This window comes from Populus euphratica, unplaced genomic scaffold (assembly GCF_000495115.2).
Source record: "Populus euphratica unplaced genomic scaffold, PopEup_1.0 scaffold774.1, whole genome shotgun sequence".
Lineage (NCBI taxonomy): Eukaryota > Viridiplantae > Streptophyta > Magnoliopsida > Malpighiales > Salicaceae > Populus > Populus euphratica.
In genome coordinates, this window is record NW_011500642.1 from 42,731 (window position 1) to 58,493 (window position 15,763).

At 36.4% G+C, this 15,763-nt stretch overlaps 1 protein-coding gene, 1 long non-coding RNA gene and 1 pseudogene across 2 annotated transcripts in view; 1 reads left to right on the plus strand and 2 right to left on the minus strand.

Annotated features, from left to right (window-relative positions):
• Positions 1 to 1,244: 1,244 nt before the first annotated feature.
• Positions 1,245 to 15,763, minus strand: part of LOC105115821 (receptor-like protein kinase) — a 57,653-nt pseudogene continuing 43,134 nt past the window's right edge.
• LOC105115819 (uncharacterized) overlaps positions 6,410 to 15,763 on the plus strand; it is a 12,209-nt gene continuing 2,855 nt past the window's right edge. The window contains exons 1-2 of the long non-coding RNA XR_840396.1: positions 6,410 to 6,421; positions 6,635 to 6,637. This is a non-coding gene — a long non-coding RNA (uncharacterized LOC105115819). The remainder of the gene's footprint in view (positions 6,422 to 6,634; positions 6,638 to 15,763) is intronic.
• On the minus strand, positions 11,075 to 15,408 carry LOC105115818 (disease resistance protein RPM1-like). Its single transcript, XM_011012849.1, has one exon. The coding sequence runs from the start codon at positions 14,099 to 14,101 to the stop codon at positions 11,414 to 11,416; it is 2,688 nt and encodes an 895-aa protein (XP_011011151.1). The 5' UTR covers positions 14,102 to 15,408; the 3' UTR covers positions 11,075 to 11,413.

Genomic DNA, 15,763 nt, shown 5'->3' on the forward strand with positions numbered 1-15,763 from the left:
TTTGACCCCGGTCTTGCCGGGTTATTTATTACTTCGACACTCCTGCACTTGGGAGAAGACATCAATCTTTTAGTCGTGTCAAGCTGTGAGCTGGGTCTCTAAACTACAGACTGTTGTAGTGTTATCCACAACAGAAGCTGAGTACATGGCAGCTACACAAGCTTGTAAAGAAGCAATATGGATGAAGAAACTTATGGAGGAGCTCGGGCACAAACAAGAGAATATTTTTTTGTATTGTGATAGTCAAAGTGCCTTGCATATTGCAAGGAATCCAGCGTTTCATTCAAGAACAAAACACATCGATGTTCAGTATCACTTTGTTCGTGAAGTGGTGGAAGATGGAAGTGTGGATTTTTAGAAGATTCACACAAAGGAAAACCCAGCAGATGCTTTGACGAAACCGGTCAACACTGATAAGTATATATGGTGTAGATCCTCTTACGGCCTAACAGAAACGTAAGCAGCATGAAGATGGCAAGTATAGAAATGATAGAAGAATCACAAAAGATCAAGTGTGAAGACTTGATTAACTCATCAAAGTCTTCAAGTGGGAGAATGTAAAGCCATTTAATTAGGTGGCATAATTGATGGGATTTGAGTGGGAGATGAGTTGTAATTGGTGGAGTATGAGTGGAGGATGAGTTGTTAGGCATATATTCCTCCTAAATTTATGACCATTATACCCTCACTCTTGCCTATAAATAGGCAATGCATTCAAGCCTATATGCACACCAAAATAGAGAGAAGAAGAAGAGAGTGAAGAGAGAGTAATCCCACAAAATTGTGAGGTATTTGTGATAGAGTAAGTGAGGTGTTTTCTCCTAATAATAGAGAGATTCTTAGTTGTTCTCCTATTATTCGAGAGAGGTTGTAATTCCCATATTACTTAGTAAAATCCTTCTATACTTGTCTATGGACGTAGCCCAATTGGGTGAACCACGTAAATTCTTGTGTGTTCCATATCTCATTTTATCCTGTCTCTTATCTTTTATCTTGTCGGGTTTGTATGCCAGCATCTTAACATCCTCGACAAAAAAAAAAAATCAATTACAAATTAACAAAGTTGCGAGAATGAAAGTTGAATGCAAACGCAGGTCACTTTTCATTTTATTTTTAGACAAGTCTTGAGAGTTGAAAGATTAATCATGCAAATCAGTTCCCTTCCATGGATCAAGAATGAGAAGTCCAGTTTATATTTTAAGCCCAAATAACTAATTAAATAAAAAGGCTGAGCTTAGAGACAGTAGATAGACATACAGAACAAACAATCATCACAAACTAGGAACAACCATCTCTCCAGTAACAAATTCACCTTCTGAAGGTGGAGAACTTTTGAAAACTAGCCAACACAAAATAATTGCAAGAATACATGCAGTTTTCAATGAAGTAAAACCACCTGCGTCGCAAATATGAATTGATGTACAGAATTACTGCAATCATCATCACCACAACTATGTAACATATACCAAAATTTGTTGGGTATGCGACCAAAGTCCCACATTGGTTAGAAATGGGGAGGATCAAGGGTATATAAGGATGGACAAATATCTCCATTGGCATGAGGCTTTTTGGGTATAACCCAAGAGCAAATCCATGAGGGCTTAGGGTCAAAGTGGACAATATCATACCAATGTGGAGATAGGTGGTGTTCGTATTCCTTACAAGTAGTATCAGAGCCATGCCCTAGAGTTAGCCATGATGGATGAATCCTCGGAATGCCGAACAAAAGGTGGTGGACACTAATTAAATCACGATGTGATCCATGGATCAGCTCTATTGGATAGGCGGTATGAATGCCGAATAAGAGGTGGTGGGCCCTAATTAAATCACGATATGATCCATGGATCAGCTCTATTGGATAGGCGGTATGCTCCGGATGCTTCATGGACGTGTCCTGATCTCAACACGGTGTGAAGAGGAGTTGACCTAGAAAGAGCAAAAAAACTCTCAAGTCAGGTAGTGCTCTCCGGATGCTTCATGGACGTGTCCTGACCCTAACACGATGAAGTAGAGAGAAGTAAAGAATGAAAAATTCTGGTTGGCAGAGAGTGGATGGATAAATGATCGTTTGAGGAGAGGCTCGGTGGTCCTTTGTTCGAGGGAAGGAACATAATTCTTTCACAAAAGTTTTTAATTTAGCACTTTTATTTTCAAAAATCTCTTTTCTTCCCTATCAAATTTTTGTTGGGTATGCGACCAAAGTCCCACATTGGTTAAAAATGGGGAGGATCAAGGGTATATAAGGATGGACAAATATCTCCATTGGCATGAGGCTTTTTGGGTATAACCCAAGAGCAAATCCATGAGGGCTTAGGCTCAAAGTGGACAATATCATACTAATGTGGAGATAGGTGGTGTCCGTAATCCTTACAAAATTGATGTAGAAAAACTCCATGTCTATGAAATTATCATCTTCTTGTTCATCATTATCCTTTGGCTACCATGGTGATTCTTCTATATTACAATTGTTTTGCAATGGAGATCCACACAAGAAGGGATTTCCTTCATAACTGTTTTATCGAGAGGTCTCAAACTGATACCTTTTCTCGAGAGTCTTACCTGACAAGTTATTGTGCGCCACACTAAAAACTGTTATTGTGGTAATTTCGGTAAATTACCGACATATGACATCATTGAAGTTGTTGTAAGAAACATCCAAACACTCAATCTGCTTCAAATTTGAGAACGTTGTAGGTATAGATCGAGCAAGATTGTTGCGTGATAAAATTTCCATCATTTTTTTAATAAATATTAAACCATTATTTCTTTAAACAATATGAAAAGAGAGTGCAGAATCTAAAATTCATGAATTTCTCAAAAAACTCATTGCCTCTATAAACCATGAGAACATCTTTATGATTTGTACAATCGCAGCATCTCTAGACTTCTTGCTTCTTAGCTTCAGTTCTTCTATATTGGCTTTCTCCTTCTCACAGTGATAATGAATATAATCTTCTTCAGGATAATACAATATTTTTTTATCATTATAATCCACTCTAGGTCTAAAACATTGAAGGATGTAACTTTAATAATAAGTTTATTTTTATTTTTATTTTATATATTTTTAAATTTATTTTTTAATATTTTAAATAATATATTTGAATTAAAATTTTACTGTTAACTTCAAAAATTTATATTCATGAATTAATAATTAATGTTAAAAAATATTTATATATTTATTTAATATTTCAGGGCAGAAAATTGCATGCTCTGCCTTGACTGCAGTACTTTGGCCATTTCCATGATTTTATCTGCGTTTCTTGTGCAGGTTCCATGATTTTATCTGGGAGTCCATTTAAGTTATTTGCGTGCCACCTTCTCATCAATGATTGCCGTGGAGTCCTATTTATTTTGTGTTAAACGTTGGGTGTATAAAGTAGTCAAAAGTGGGATATCCCGCTTTCTCCATTACTGATCCGTGACATTCTTTTGGCAGCCTCCTAGCACTCGCTGCTTGAGAAATTGAGCTACAGCATAAAATGTCGTTCATGCGGATGCTTGACTTGCGGTGTGCGATTTTGACTTCAAACACCACCGAGCAGTAATTTCGTGGTGATTTCCTCATGCATACTGGTGGTTTGCCAATAGTTACGTGCATTTGGGACTGTCTCTTCATACAGTCAACTGGATTTCTTTGCTCGACTGTGAATCATGGGTGCCTTATTGGGGATGACTTTGTCACAGTAAAAATGAACAATTTTTTTAGTAAAAACACATTCAAAATAAACCAATTATTCTTTATAAAATATTATTTAACGGTTTGTAGAAGTGTTTGGCAGTATAAGTTATCATCTCATGATGTTAAAAAAATAAAGGATTGTTTAATATTTAGATAGTAGCTGATTTATTCATTAAGATAATCTTAAGAATTCTAATTGGAGTAACAGTGAAGAGATATTAATGACTGTAATAATTCGTGGCCAGGGCTGACTGGCTCCTGCTTTAGCTGTTCTTGATTATTTGATGAATAAAATTGATTCATTCATGAGAGAAAAGAATAAAGAGATACTTAATTCTTAAGGAACGACGATCTGTGGAGTCGAGCTCCAGATGCTATACAACGGGCCTCCTCACTCCTCGATAGTACAATTCGATGAATCAATCAAGATTGAAGAAATTGATAGGCTTACTGTTTGCATTTAAACCGAAATTGTAGCTGGCAAGCATTAACGAAAGGTCTCTCCGTGCTTGGTGGTCGCTTCATAAAATGTCTAAGGCTAATAGGTTCCAATAGATGCATCATCAAGTCTAAGGCTCCACAATCACTGTCAGTGTTCCAATAGACATGTTTTTAATTCCTCTAAGTTGTTGCGTAAACTACTTTGCTTTTTCTTCGCATCTAGACATTTCTTTCTTGCATTATGTTTGTTTTTTAAAATTTATTTTAAAATTTATTTTATATTTATTTATCATTGAAAAATTTAATCAATAAAAAAAATATTTTTCAGCCAAAAAATTTAACTTGGTTTATAAAAAAAGTATTTTTTTAAAACATTTAGATAGAAAACACTTTCTAAAAATTATAAGAAATATTATACTATTTGCTGATTATATTAATTTTGTTCTTCAAATTTTTAATTATCATATATATTTTATTTTGAATATTTATTTTTTAATTTTATCTTTTAAAATTTAATTTTTATATTAATTTTCATCTTTATTTTTATAATTGTTATTTTTTTTTATTAAAAACTTTTATGTATCAAATTTGATCTTTATTCTTTTGATTGTTACTTATTTTATTTGAAATAATTTATGAAATGTTAATTATTATTATTTTAATTTCTTCATCTTTTATTTTTTTATTTTTTAGATTTGATCTCTATTATTTTGATTATTATTTATTTTATTTTAGATAATTTATGAAATTATATATTTTTTAATTTATTCTCATTTAACTTTTTAATTTGTAAGATTTGTTCCTTGTTATTATAATAAATTTTTTAAAAATAAAATATTAATAAGTTATTTTTCAGTTTATTTTTCATGATATAACCATGTACTAAAAAAATTTCCCAACTTATTTTTTATTATGCTATCAAATATTACAAAATAATTTTTTTTTTTGTAAACAAGCATATTCCTAACTTTTTTAATGGAATGAAGGGATGTTCCGAACTTTTTCCATGGAATGAAGGGATTTGCCGACATCTTCACCATCCACTAGCTCTTCTTTTTCTTCGTAGACTTGTGAAGTCAAGATTCCCGTGAACAATATCATCAATTGTTGCTAATTTGGTTGAAGAAATAAATTTCTGTCAGGCTGATTTACTTCCATATTCATTATTGTTGGATTCTTAATCTGAATTTGAGAGTGGTTCTAACTTCTTAATCTGAACTGATGGAAACAATTTGAATTCTTAATTATTGTTAAAACATTGGATATGTAACCAGTGTAGTTATATACCTATTTTCTCAACCAAACCCTTGAACTCCATATTATTTGACATAAATAAAAATAAAAACCCATTAATTATCTATGAATTCTAAAGCACTATAATTTCTGTAAGCAAATAATCATAATTTATCTGTGATAATTCAAGCAACATGCTGAACTTGTTAAGTTGTTATCAATCATCTTTTCATGGCTGAAACCAAACCTGACAACCATGATTACAGCAAAGATAGTGGCCTACCAAAAGAGACGTAAGTTATTGTCCATTGATGCTTAAATTTCAACACAGATCACGCCATGGCTAAGCTAATATATCAGCCTAAAGGTTTGGTGGATTAGTTCTCTGTTGATTGAATGTCAGCTGATATATTTGATCTCAATTATTGGTCACAGCTGAACAAGAGTGTCAATAAGAAACATTTTTGGACACGCATTCGACTAGCTGCTGCAAAATAGTATTAGAAGGAAATGAGAGGGTAAACATTATTAAGAAACCCGATAACATGATCTGTTAATTCTATTTTTACTCTGATATATTCTATGATTCAAGAAATGCCCAGGCAACCATGGATTATAATAGACACCGTGTGGGCCAATAAAATGAAAACGAAAGACAATATCAATGGCTTGCAAAAAAAAAAAAAAGGTTTTATGTTAAATTTATTTTTATTTTAAATTACACTGTTAACTAAACAAAATCCCGTAATATTGAAAAAATTATTTAAAACATGGTTAATATACATATTTAAAGTCAAATAAAAAATAAACTCCTCTTATTTTTAATGTTAAAAATTATTTTTTAACGTAAACTCTTTAACATAATTAAAAAAAATCGTGATTTTTCGAGCAGTTGATTTGATCTTGGCCCTCACAATTATTTTCATTGGTCTATTATTTGTTGTTGTTTGTTTGTTTTTCAAGCTTGTGGAAAGGGGTGTTCCTCCAACTTGTTGTGTAAGCTACTTTGTTTTTTTCTTTATAGACTTGGGAAGAAGTCATTTGTTAGAACATTTGATTTTCTGACAAGTCTCTAGTCTCATCATCCACTAGCACTTGTTTTTCTTCTTCGCTGACCTGTGAAGTCAAGATTCCCAATTATCCACTGCATCAATCTCTATCCCATCAAAATGAATTTGGTGCAAGAAAAAATATCTGATATTTGTGATTTACTCCTGGTCTTATAAATTAGAATGTGTAAATTGTAAAACCAAACCAATAATATATCTAAATGCTTGTAAGACAGTTTCTATATGTATATATATAAAAGAAGGAAGAAAATGCATTTATTAAAATATGGATGTGTTAGAATGGAGAAATTTAGAGCAGAGATGACGTATATAGACAGTATGCCAAGAATGAAGGGGAAAAATAAAACAAAAACACTATCAATGGCTTGAAAAAAGAAGAAAAAATAAAATCATTAGTTTTGAGCTTCAGAAGACAATTTTAGCCTTCTTGTCTTAAACTCGTTACAAAAACCCTTGTCACTTGAGATTTCATGCTTGTAATGTTTCTGTTTTCAATTGCACTTTGCACTCCCTTACTCTAACAGGTTTTGAAATGAACAGTCCAGCTGTTGATATAGCTCAATCCTTATTATTATTATTATTATTGATTTACATGATATCCGGGTCAGTTTGCACGCACCACGATTAATCTTTATGACCCACTAAATATCCTGCAAACTTAGTAGGCATGTAAAACACCACAGAGATAACAGACATGCACACTAGAGCTCGAACCCATAACAGTGAAAGGAGACAAGCTCAATCCTTATTATTTGCTCCTGCAGGTTGTTGCTACTCGTTATATTTTTGACCGGTAAGTTATCCTAGTGCTTTCTTGGACTTGCTCAACAAACATGATAAAAAAGATATGTATTATAATGTAATTTGAACTTTAATAATTGTTTATTAAAGGTTTGAGAATTAGGCTTATATTTTAAAATTTTTTTAAAAAATTATTTTGATATTTTTTATACATAAAACGTATTCTCGATATTAAATACAAGGTAGTTCTTTATTTTATTGATATTAAAAGGATTAAATTTTTACTTAATAAGATAAAGATTTTTCTATTAAGAAGAATTTTTTTTTAAATCTTAAATACATCAATAATTAAAAAATATAATAATATTTTAGTTTCTATCAAACAATTAAACAAAATAACTTACATCATATAAGATATATTAAAAATATTAATATTTTCTATTTATACAATCAATCTATATATTTAATTTTTTTAGGCTAATTAGAATTTTTAGTAACTAAAATATTGAATAATAATTTTTATTTTTTTTAATGGATAAAAAATAAGAATATTTTGTTTTTTAAAAATAAAAAAATAACTTGTCGCATTACCGTACAAGTATGACAAGAAGCATGTAGACAGCTTGGTACATCTGTCAAATGAAACCGTACCCATAGGCTCTGACTGGGACACGCAAGGATGGGAAAAGGAGATTTTCCTGCTCAATTTCCATTAGAGACTTGAACCATATTTATCTTACATGTTCTTAGCTCACCCCTCTCAATCAAGAAGTCACCCATGTGGGTTGGGTTTTTTTTTTTGTTTCTGGATAGGAAGTCAGGATTAATTCAGTGTGAAATTGAAAAGGGATCAATGTGCCGTTACACCTTCAGCGTTCGGTTCTCTCATTATGTGGCAGCACATTTTGGTTTCCAAATATTTCCATCTCACCTTTAGCACATCGGTTACATCGGTTACATCGGTTAGGGGGTTTTATGTTAAATTTATTTCTCCTATGAGCAAATATCAGTACATCACCGGTCGTTCGTGCTTGAGAGGCTAGCAAGAAGATACATGATAGATAAGAGAGCAGGATTCAACAAAATTGAACTCCTATTTGGGCCTCCCCTTTTCTTTTCTTTTTTCCTTCGAAGCTCACATACTTTGCTCCAGTATGGTTAGGCCCAGGATATATAAAGTGGATTGACCAATGGATGACTGCCAGCCCGAGAAAGAAAGAGGTAAGCTTGCTATATATTAGGCCAGGGATTTTTTCTACTTGCAGGTATATTCTCTACTCCTTTTCCAAACAAGATCTTCTGGTGGCAGAGTAGGGGCTTCTTTGCCGTGGTTGGTTGCCTGTGAGTGGTATAGGCTTCTTTTTCCATCACTAAAACGATGTTTGAAATCTGATACGATTATAAAGTTTTTTATACTATTGGCTTCTCATTTTTTTTTCCGCCTTGTCTTTATGGCTCAAAGTTGGATACTCTGCTTCTACGTTGCAAAGTCAAAGGGTGGGATTACCCTTTTGTTCTAATAACAAAACGAGTTTAGGATTTCAAAGTACTAATCCAATATACAATGATCTTCTATTTTTTCTTATCATTTTTTTTAAATTAAAAAATATAAGTAAATTACTACAAAACGAATAAAACAAAACCAGCATAAAAAAAGTTGATGTGAACTTGTAAAACTAACTCAGGTTGTGAAAATTTGATAAAATAAAATAAAATGAACATTTGATGATGAAGACCCTGATAATGGTAGAGAAATACATCAAGAAAATGAAGATTGGCACCCTATTTTGACTTGGATAGATGTTGTGACAGGATGAGCTGCTGTCAAATATAAGCAAGGAATAGGGAGAAATCTGGAGAATCAAAATTGCACGAGAGCACACGAAGATTGTGTAGGAGTACCCGGAGGATCCAACGAGGTACTGTAATGAGACAACAGGTGCAAGGAAAAGAAGAGTTCCCAGATGAAGCTCAGAGCAGAGACTGTATGAAAAAGTTGTACAACAAGAAGTCTCTTGTGCTCTTGATAAAGGCAACAAGCGAGGACCTTTCAATGCATGCAAGGATGGAAGGATGAGCTGTTGCAGATGCACCTAATTGAGGGGGTGCAAACGCCTGTGATAAAAGGCGATCGCCTATGATGAAAGGTGAAGACACCAAAGAGAGTTGGTGTAGGTGGAGCTGTTAAGCAGAAAAGGCGTAGAAGCTCCAAACATAGAAATTGAGGTGGAGGATTGCGAGGAGTATACCGCAACTTTCTCTTTCTATGTAATTAGTGGCAGTGATCTCTCCCATAGTCCACATGGTGATAGAGAATCTTAGTCACTGGAGACATCCCCGATGAAGGAGGATGTGACTGCTTTATGACGAACAAAGACACCTCAGACAGAAGGTGTATGGGCCATGATATGAGTCCAATTTCAGACCGTCTTATGAAGACAGGCAGAGACACCTCAGGAGAAGGTGTGAGGACCGTGATATGAGTCCAAGTTTGGACCGTCTCATGACAACAGGTGGAGACACCTCAAAAGAAGGTGTGAGGATCATTATATAAGTCCAAGTTCAGACCGCCGCATGACGACGAGCGGAGACACCTCAAGAGAAGGTGTGAGGGCTGTGGAAGGAGCCCAGTTCAGAACGCCCCAGAGCCAATGTGATGGCTAGGTATGAGTGGACAGATGGATAGCTAATAAAAAGGTTATGATGAGTATGGAGACAAATGCATGATTAACTTTCATGGATATTGCCCCCATGCTAAAGATCAATGAGCTAGAAGACATTTGCCTTGGATAATAAGTGGATGACTTGTGGAGCATTAAGACGCGGCTGCTATGAAGGAGCAGAGGCATTGCGCAGGTTCCGGGAACAAGTTGACTCTTGTCAAGGTGGTGAGCTCGGTAATGGCATTGTAATACTCAGAGTATGAAGACAGATATGAATCAACCTTTTATGGGCTGCCCCCATAGTTAAAGGTGGAAAGCTACCCAGACTCTTGAAACTAAGAGCGAGAGACTCATGGAGAAGTAAGGCGTGGTTCCTAGGGTGGAACAGAGGGCAGACGCAACTCCTAGATGAGTAGACTCTTGGAAGAGTGGTGAGCTTGTGATCATATTGAGATACTCAAATAATGACTGTCGCACTTGAAATATCCATTTGAGGGGGTGTTGTAAGCCTTGATGTGAGGCTTGATGAATCATTCCGGACCGAGCATAGTTGATACGCTCGAAGGGGAATGTTGTTCCAGAGACAAGCGTTAACACTATTCAGATGTGATGTGGCAAATCATCTAGTTATAATGATCCTTTTGTGTGAGAAAAGGTGTGCTTTGGTTACTCTGATGATGAAAGGTTTGGCGAGTACCTATAAACTTGACCAAAGATGCTCTCAGAATGGAAAGCTTGGAAGAGCTGCAAGATGCAAGCTTGTGTTGAAGAAGCAAGAGGACAATTGCCCCACATGGCAAAGAGGGTGATTGTTAGGTTGGTTGCCATTTCATGTAAGGCACCAACCATTGACATTGACTATTGGTAGCCACCATTATTGAATGAGCTAGAGTTGGTAGCCATAAATGTTGACAAAAAACCAAGAATAGCCTCCATGAATGCCTATAAATAGAGGCATATGTTAGAGAGCAAAATGAGAGAGAGGAAGTAGAGCCAAAGAGATGAGAAATGTAGGAGAGAGTGGGCTGCCATTGCAGCACAAAAGGAGAGAAATAGAGTGAGGTTGAGAGTTGCTCAAAGAGGGGATGATTCCTCCTCCTCTATTGTTGTAAATCTTGTACTCACCCTACATAATGTAATGGCTTCTCCCGTGGATGTAAGCGGTTTTGCCGAACCACGTTAAATATTGTGTCAGTGTGCTTGGCCTCCTATGAGCAAATATCAGTACATCACCGGTCGAACTTCCCAACATTTGACACATCCCAAATATACTCGTATTGATGTCTACAAATTGACGGTTTCAAGAATTTACTGGTGACGAACACGGGCAAGATAGCAGGTTGGAAGATTCAACAACAGCAAAACAGAGACAAAGGGGCAGAGAAGAGGAGGGAAGAGCAGCAGTTTTCTGTTTTCTGAGGCTCAGCATTACATGATGAAACGTCTGTACAGACCTGAGGAACTTGACAGAGATTATAATTTTCCGGAAACTGTATCCTCGCCGTAGCTAACCCCTCTAATTACAGAAGAGTTTCAGAGACCCGTCTCCCCTGGCTCTCGTAGATACGGGTGATTGTTGTGATATGTTAAACTCTCCAGAAATCTTCACCACGGTGCATCTCTATTGTCTTGATGAATGTTGAAGGCATGTACCACAGAACCAGGTCTTCTATATTTTTCAGGTTTTCAATCCCATCCGGCACAGTTTCTAGCACCGTGCATGCTGTGATGTCTAGCCTCTCTAACCCAGGCATTGATCCTTTTGCTATTCTGATGCGCCGCAATCTCTCCAGTTCATGGAGACCTAGCCTCTTCAGCTTTGAAAATCCATTAGGATCACAATACAGTTCTTCCCCTGCATAAGCTTGACAGAGTTCAAGCATCACCAAACTAGGCAATTTTTGGAGGGCCTTGAGAGGATCACTTTTCAAATTAGAATATTGAAGCACTAGCTTGGAAATATACTGGAGTGAAGCTATCCATCCTGGTAAAGCTGGAAGACTACATTTGAGATTTAGTCGTTGGAGATATTTTGGAGGAGATGAAAGAGAGTCAAAATGTAAGAATTCATTGTTGTTTAGTGAACCAAGATACAATGCAGTAAGGTGTTTCAACCTGTCCAAAGCATAACATAGATCCATTCCCTGCTCTTCTCTTAGCTTTAAAACGTCCAGCCTTCTCAACTGAGTTAGCTTTCCCAACTCCCTGACTAATTCATAATCTTCATTCACTTCGACGCTTCCCAATTTCTGCAGGCTCGTCAATCTCCCTATTCCTGATGGAACTCTCATTCCATGAGTGTCGGGGAAGAACGATGAGGACTGGAAAATGTATCGATAGTTACGGAGCTGGCAAAGACATGTCAATTGTGTGATCCCAGCAGGCAAAGAAGATACAGGACTCCTTTTCAAATCCAGTATTTCCAAGTACTTGAGCTTCCTTATGGACTCTGGAAGCTCACTTATCGTGGTCCATCTCAAACTTAAGTATCTCAAATGAATCAGTTCAACCAATTCAGGTAGGAAGCTGGAAAGGGGAGCTCGATCTAAATTCAATACTCTCAACAGCTTGTAATTGCGAAAACCATGCTCCAAAGAATGATGTGAAGAAAATGACAACAAAGACCACAGATAAGGAAATCTCATATCTGATCGTGCTTCCTCTGAGTTTTCATGGATTGATAGACGCCGAACTTTCTCATTCTTGCTGATTCTTGTTCCGTTTGCTATCATAACAAAAGATTCTTCCCTGGATTTCATTTGAATGATTTCTCGCATTAGATCATGAACACGACATGTCTTGACCCTATTAAAATAATTCATCTCCACCACTTGGATCAAACTCCTATTCACGAGTTCATTAAGGTATTCCTCTGCTACTTCCTCCATTGTAAAGCCTCGCTTCTCTTCCACAAACCTTTCAACGATCCATAGCCGGATCAACTTCCTTCTTTTTATCAAATAATCCTCTGGAAAAGCATTTAAATACAAATAACACTGTTTGAGGTCGTAAGGAAGATTATCATAACTTAGTTGAAGTATTCTACGTAGACTCCCAAGGTCGTTGTTACTTTTCAATTCTGTAGCTAGGCAGTCATGGACTTTCTTCCATTCCAAACCTCCGTTTTTCTTCTTCGACAGTAGGCCTCCTATTGCTACAATTGCAAGTGGCAGTCCCTCACACTTCCTTAAGATATTTCGAGACATCTCTTCCAGTTCTGGAGGGCATACAGCCTTATGTTCCCCTCTAAAGGCTTTCATACAAAAGAGGGTCCAAGCTTCATTCTCTGGTAAAGCTTGGAGTTCATAAACATGACTAGTGTTCTCTATAGATTCAGCCAAGTTACTTAAACGTGTAGTGAAGATAATTCTACTACCACAGTTACAATCAGGAAATGCATACTTTATTGTTTCCCAAGCGTTTACAGTCCATACATCATCCAAAACAATGACATACCTCCTTCTCCATAGATAATTTCTTAGAGCATCGATTAATTGCAAGTCAGTCATTGATTGCAAATTATCCGGAACAGTTTCGTTTGCTGTCACCAGAAACCCCTGCAGAGCAACTCGTAGGAGCTCCGTGGATGCAAACGATTTGGAAACTGTAACCCAAGAATGGGTATCAAAGCTTCTTCTGATGGGGTGGCTGTCATAGACTTTCTTTACGAGGGTTGTTTTTCCCAACCCACCCATTCCAACCACAGAGATACTGGAGAGCTTTTCTTCTCCTTCTACAAGCCACGAAACCAGTAGATGTTTTGGGTTCTCAATTCCCACGACATCAGCTTCATCTAAGTAAAGAGCATCTAACCGGGGATCATGCCATTTCTCTACGGTAGCACTGGAGGTTGATGGCATGTCTATCCTATTCAAAGAAAATGCATTTCTTCTCTCTGAAATGGCTTTCACCCTTGCTTTAATGCTTTGTAACTGGACTGCCAGCCGGTGCCGTGCACTTAATTTACGGATGGAACGATATGAATTGCGAAGATAATGGATAAAACCACTCCCGTGAGAAGGAGCAAACCGGAGCATGAACTCTTCAAGAATGTCCTCAGCATCATAAGCAACATCTCTCACTTGTTTGACCCAGGCTCTCAGTCCTTGATCACTCTCACTCCTTTCTTCCGCATCCTGAAGGAAAGATTTCATGCTATACAAATCATCCTGTAGTTCAACGATTCCCCCTCTAACTCCTCCCAAGAACCGTGTTTCTTTTTCTACAAAGGAAGCCAGTTTCTCGAGCACCACCTGCACTGCGATCATGGCCATGGCTTCTTGCTCCAGAATCACCAATCCTGATCTCTTTTCTCTCGCCAAAAATTTGAAGAAAGGAAAAACAAAAACCCTTGATGCAGTTTCTATCACAGATGTTTGCTACAAGGTTCCAAGCTTAATTGACAATTCCTTCTACTGATTCATTGTGCATGAAAGATAACATTTTTTTCATTTAAGAAAATTATCATGTGGACCATATGGCCCTAGGCAAATTAAGGCCTCACATATAGCCAGCTATAGCATGGGATAGCCAGTGGTATAATTTGTCATTTTTATAAGTTAGAGGGCTGATATGGTATTTAAAAAATGATTATTTTTTAATTATTTTAAATCTTATGACTAATATCTAACTAAAAATTCCTTCTGCTGATTCATTGTTCATGTGATAATGTTCTTGGCATGTGTCCAACAAGACATGTCAAATTGCAATAGGATAACATGTGATCAAATTCACCCCGTCATTCTACCTCGTCATTCTTGTGTTTTCACATGGGCAGGAAGCTACCAAAACCTCTGATACATGTGATTTACTCCTGGTTTTATAAATTAGAGAGTGTAAATTATAAAACCCAACCAATAAGATATCTACATGCATGTTATCAGTAAGTGTAAATTGTAGATTAATATTTTTCACCAGTAAGTTATCCTAGTGCTTGCTTGGACTTGCTCAACATGCAGATTAAAAAAATGAAGTTTCACCAATCTGTCATCAGAGTCTGTAAATGTTACAGATAATTTAAGTTTGTTTACCATATTTTTCAAGAACATGTTTGTCTTTGGTAGCTTATTGTCACAGCTGTGAACTCTGAAGAAAATTGATCTAAGAAACCAAAGTCCTGCAATGTAATTCCATTTTGTTCTAGATTGTACACGGATACAGGCTTGGTGATTATGCCCAAGAAGAAAACTAAAGAAATAGTAGATGAGTAGTGTACTGAAAATAAATATTTTTTTGGTATGTAAGAAGAAATATTATGTATTTTCATCATATTACATAGATTGGGTATAGAGTATATCCTCTGTTGGGATCAGTTTACACCTCAGATCTAAAACAATAGCACACAGGAATTAAAAAAGAGGAGGGATCGCTAGGGATACAAGATTTGCAACCAAATATATGACCTGACATGTTGAGGAAACAGAGGGAGGTGTTTTTTGCAACACAATGCAGATTTTTATTATTTTTTTCCTTTTGGTCATTAATTTTTTTTAAAAGGGGCTTTGGTTTGATTCCTACAAGCTGCGGGCAAATCTTCCGCGTTTCGACAGGCAGCCTCATGAACAAAAGAAAGACATGTTAGGAGATCCAAACATTCAAACACACACAAATTTACGTGGTTCGGCAACTTGCCTACTCCACGGAGCTACTGGTTTGTATTAATCAAGCTCAAAAGCAATACAAACAACAAAACAAGGAGGAGGAGAAAACTTCTCAACTCAACTCAACTCTCACCCTTAGCACGCTCTCTGTGTTTCTCTCTATCTCGTAGTCTATCTCAGCTATCAATACACCTTCTATTTATAGCTGAGGAGGGAGATGATTGTTCAACAATGGTGGGCAAGTTAGGCACCCACCATTTGACTATGACTTCAACCATGGCTGCCACCAACCATGGCTGCCACCAAACATGGCTGCCACCAAACATGGTTGCCACC